Below are 4,850 nucleotides of genomic sequence, written 5' to 3' on the forward strand. Positions count from 1 at the left end.
ACACAGAGAGACAGAGAGACAGAGAGAGAGAGAGACAGAGAGAGAGAGACAGACAGACAGACAGACAGACAGACAGCTTATTTTAAGCACAACTTATTTATGTTTTCCAGGCTCTAGAAATGGGAGCAGGGAGTGCAGGACCGTTTGGTTCTGAGTTTGCTTCTTGGGGGCCCAGGCTGACCAGAAGCTTCCACGCACCCCCTTTTAACTAGCCAGGCAGCGGGGAACCCGCCGCCCGAGCTCGCAGGGCGCATTCCCGCCCGCTGCCGGCTTCGCACTTCTCTTTCGGGGAGCTTCGCACCCGTGGGTGGTCGTGGCATTTCGGGAGCCGGACGCTGACCTCTGACACCGCGTGCTGGCCGCAGTCCCGCAGAGACGAAGGGTCCTGGACGGCGCACACCCCGCCCCGCCGCGTGCCGGCTCGCTCCCTTGCACACCCCGCGTGTAGCGTCCATTTCACGACTAAATCGCGGGCTGGAGCGTCGGCCCGGCTCGGTGGCCCGTGGGGTCAGCAGGTCGGAGTCCGGTTTCTGACGCAGAGGCTGCGACCTCGCATTGTTTCTGCGTCCGGCGTCTTCACACGCCTTTCACAGAAGGTGCTTCCCCAGGAAGAACGCAGAGCAGGTCCCCAGGCCTCAGGCCGCTGCCGGCACAGTCACACCTGCCCGCTTGAGACGCGTTCACCGTCCCTTGTCGCCGTTCCCAGGTGGCGTCCAGAGCAGCATGGACAGGGTGACCCCGTTCTTGTGAAAACCCAAACGGCACACGCTGTGCGGGCGCGGGAGCCGCGTGCGAGGGCTCGGCCCGCCATCCGGCCAGCGGGCCGGGCTGTTACCCCCGCGTTTCACGTCGCGGTCCGTTCGCCCCCGGTGAACGGGCCGCGTTTCCGGTGCGGCGAAGCAGGTGGGCATGGCCGCCACAGCCGCCCCCACCCTCGCCGTGTCTTCTTTTCCAGCGACATCTTCGACGCCATGTTCCCCGTCACTCACATCGCCGGGGAGACCGTCATACAGCAAGGTACGTGCCCGTTCTCGGAGCGGAAACCGGCGGGGACACGGGGCGGTCCGCTGAGCTCGTTAACGCGAACTCTCGTGGCCCGTGCTGGGAAGACGCACGAGTGGAACCCGAGAGAGATCCGCTTTCCGAGGTAATCCAGTGGCCTCGTCACGGCAAAGCTGGTGACCCGAGTACTGGGAGTGCCCCCCGGGTGTGGGGCTGCGGTGGCGTCACACAGACCGCGGCCGCCACGCGAAGAGATGGCGCGGTCAGTAGCCGGACCGAAGCCACTGTGTCCCTGTGTGTGCATGTGTCTAGTCGTCCCGTTTATACCTTACGTATAGACAGTTTTTATTTAAAGAATTTAAAAAAGCAGATGAGACCCAGCATTGCTGGGGGCGGGTTCGTGAAACAATGTTGCAAAGACCATTTTCAAAGACACAAGCGCTGTGGCTGTGTCCCTCACGCTCACGTGATGCATGCTGTGTTCTGCTTTGTAATAGGGAATGAAGGGGACAACTTCTACGTCATCGACCAAGGAGAAGTAGATGTAAGTACCTCCTAACCACCTTTGGCAGAGTACCTGGGAGCTTGCCGGGGCTCGACGACCTTTTTTGCATAGCGCCGAGTCACGGGCAAGCTCGGGCCTAGAAAAACCTTTTGAGTGGCACGTTTCTAGTATTCGAATCCAGAAAAGTAGTCCATTTCATTTAAAAACTAGCAGCAGCACGGAGGCGCAGCCTGGAGTGGGCGCTGGCGGGCGTTCCGCCGCCGTGTGTCCCTGCGCAGGCCGCTGGCCGTCCCGGAATCGTCCGCTTGACCAGGCCGCCTGAGCCAGTGGCCGTGATGTGTCACGCTTCCTCAGCCACATGGGCTGTTTATGCTTTTTTAGAGCGGGCAGGGGTTCAGTGTGTGCATCCCCCGAGGTCTGGCTTTGCTGGAGCTGACTGTGGCCTCGGCGTCCAGCGTCAGCTCACCTCGGACGCCCGGGCCAGCCCGTCTCTCGCAGGATGCTGTTTCGCTCCGTTCGCTCACCCTCACCTGTCCCAAGGGTCAGGGACCCACACTCTGATGGGGCTGCTCCAGATGGCAGCCGTTTGGAGGGGTCAGTGCCTCGTCCACCACCTGCCACCTGGGTCGGGCCGCCTCCCGCCCTCAGCACACGGCCGGCCCTGCTTTTCCTGGCCTGGGGTGTCGGCGTGTCCATCTCAGCCCTGGATTGTCTGTGGCCCTGAGGGCCTCCCCCGTGGGACTCAGCTCGGTCTACAGTTCTGTGCTTTGGCATAACCATTCGTTCGAGAACAGTCCCCTGCAGACTACTAGCCCCTGAGGGCAGGGACCGAGTCTGCCCTGGCATTCCGGGTGTGTGCAGTGCTGGCACCACACGCAAGTGTCCAGGCTAGCCCCTGAGTCACCCCCGGGCCTCAGACACCAGCACCGGGAACCAGACATTTGGTGTCTTCTGCACCCGCCCCCTCACCGCAGACCCTGCCCCTGGGGCGGCCCTCCCCACCGGCTGCCGCTGTCATCTGTGAGGCCGCCCCGAGTTACCGAGCTATTTCAGGGCTTGGCCTCTGGGTCACTTGAGCTATTCCAGGGGTCACGGACTTGCTCATCTCTCCACAGCCCATCTGCGTCCACTGTCGCCGTGTTCTGGGAACTGGGCAGGCGGCTCCCAGCTTCCGGAGTGGGTAGCACAGGAAATGACTCACTGTGGGGCTTGCAAAGTGAGGTCACGTGACGCTCAAGAGCCCACGGCCCCTCGGGTGGAGAATAGGGGTTCCGTCTGACACCCCTGGGCAGACGGCCGTGTCCAGGGCAGGGGGGACGTCTGACCCACAGCAGAGGAGGGAGCCGAGGCAGGGCCTGGAGGCCCCGGGCCGCCCACGGCCGCAGAGGAGGCGTGTGGGGGAGGGAGGTCACCAGGGGGCGAGGCTCTGACCTGGGCTCAGACGGCCAGGCCAGGGTCAACTCCTGCTGGCTTCGCTTTGGGTTAAAAAAAACACCAGCCCAGGAAACAGAGAAGACAGGCGCGGATGCGGCCGGCGTCCCAGCTGGGCACTGCCCGTGGCAGCGGCCCCCGGAGCCGCTCCTGCTTGAGAGATGCCGAGGGGAGGTGTTCGGAGCCCGCCTCTCCCTGCCAGCCCCACCCGCCTCGCGGGCACCGCTGCTCTGCCGCGCCCACCCCCGTGTCACTGAGTGCCTGCTCCGCGGGGCCCCTGCAGCCCTGAGGATGCCCCGGGTGCGGGCGTGGGGGCCGTGGCCACTGGGCCGAAGTCCACAACGGAGCCTCATCCCTGCCGGTCGTCCTGCCTCCTGTCCCCGCTCCTCACTCCTGCTCTGCCCGGTCCCTCCTGCTGCCTTGGCCACCCACCTGGGGGGCCAGACCCTCCCCGGGACAGAGCCCCAGTCCGCCTGGTCTCGGCTCCTGCTTCTGCCCTGGAGCGTGCCCCCTGCTCCGCGTGCCCGGTAGTCACGGGACACCCCCAGCCCAACGCCCAAGGCGTGTTCGAAGTGCTGCCTGGGGGCCCGGAGCTCGGGCGGGCAGGACACGGAGCACCGGGCGTTTGGGTGCCGTGTTCTCCTGGGCGAGCAGGTGTTGGGGGTTGGAGCTTTTTTTGCCTTTTCCTGAAGTTGCCGATGGCCCGTGAGATGCTCTCGGCCCCTGTAGGAGGACCGCGGCGGGCCAGGCACCCCTCAGTCTCCAGACCTCAGAGCTCGGGCCCCGTCACCGCCTGGCTGGTCCCTGGGCCTGTGTCCCCTGAGCCGCGTAGGAAGTGACGCTGAGCTCGGGCTGCATGCCGAGTACCCACCGTGCCTGGTGCGGGGCCGGGGCGGGCTCTGGACGCAGTTCACCTGCCTCTGTCCCCCTTAACTCAGTTCACCTGCCTCTGACCCCCTTAACTCAGTTGTCACCGCCTCCTGCTGCCCTCAGCAGCCCCAGCTCCTGATGTGACGTCTCCACATGCTCACTGTGAGGCCGTCCCCCCTGATGCACGGAGGGAAGCCCCGAGCTTGTCCCAAGCACAGGTGCTGGCGGCGACTCTCCCCGTCCCCCGGCACGGGCCGCCTGTCCTGTCTCCCTTGGCCCAGGCATGGCCGCCGCCCGAGGGCCACCACCCATGAATGCCCTGGCGCTGAGGTGCGGCCGGCGGGCGGTTTGGGCCGTCCCCAATACCGATCCCTGTTCCCGATGCTCAGTGTCTACGCTCGAGCCGTCTCTCCTGCTCCGCACCCAGCTCACGCCTGTCTGGACTCACTCAGGTCCAGCGGGATGGCCCTGTCCTTACAGACTGTGAAGTCCACATCGTCTTGTCCCACTGACCCCTGGTGCTAAGATCGAGGGACGGGCCTGGCCTGCTCATCCGGGGAGGTCATGGGGCCAGCCTGACGCCGGAGTCGAGGGGCGGGTCCCAGCCTCTCCGCCAGCCCACTCTGTCCCCACGATCTTGTGACATGCCAAGTGCTGCAGCGGCTTCTTCCTAGACCAGGGGACACGCATAGGCCATTTCGTGAGAGGAAGAAGGTCACCGTCTCGTAACTTGGAGACCCTCAGCTGTGCTGTCCTGGTGGGTCCAGGGCCCCAGTTCAGGCACAAAAGCAGCTTTAAGGCGCTCGCTGGACTCCAGCCCATTGGAGCTGGGGTGTCTGGGCACTGTGGGAAGACCCCACTTTTTGGCTGCGGTCTGGAACTTGAGACAGTCATGTCTCTGATGGGGGGAGGCAGTGACTCGTGGGGCCACCCCGCGATGCGCGTGCCGGCTGCACACCTCCACCCGTGTCGTCAGGTTTTCCAGCCGGGGGTGGGGGGGTGGGGGCGGGAGGCCGGGGCTGTGGGGTGTGAGGCAGGAGGG

The 4,850-nt window shown here is 64.9% G+C and overlaps 1 protein-coding gene across 1 annotated transcript in view; it reads left to right on the top strand.

Annotated features, from left to right (window-relative positions):
• Positions 1-4,850, top strand: part of LOC105294592 (cAMP-dependent protein kinase type I-beta regulatory subunit) — a 97,454-nt gene that overhangs the window by 55,417 nt on the left and 37,187 nt on the right. The window contains exon 6 of the mRNA XM_023532751.1: positions 1,500-1,546. Within this exon, the coding sequence (XP_023388519.1) occupies positions 1,500-1,546 (47 nt within the window). The remainder of the gene's footprint in view (positions 1-1,499; positions 1,547-4,850) is intronic.

This window comes from Pteropus vampyrus, unplaced genomic scaffold (genome assembly GCF_000151845.1).
Source record: "Pteropus vampyrus isolate Shadow unplaced genomic scaffold, Pvam_2.0 Scaffold90, whole genome shotgun sequence".
Taxonomy (NCBI): domain Eukaryota; kingdom Metazoa; phylum Chordata; class Mammalia; order Chiroptera; family Pteropodidae; genus Pteropus; species Pteropus vampyrus.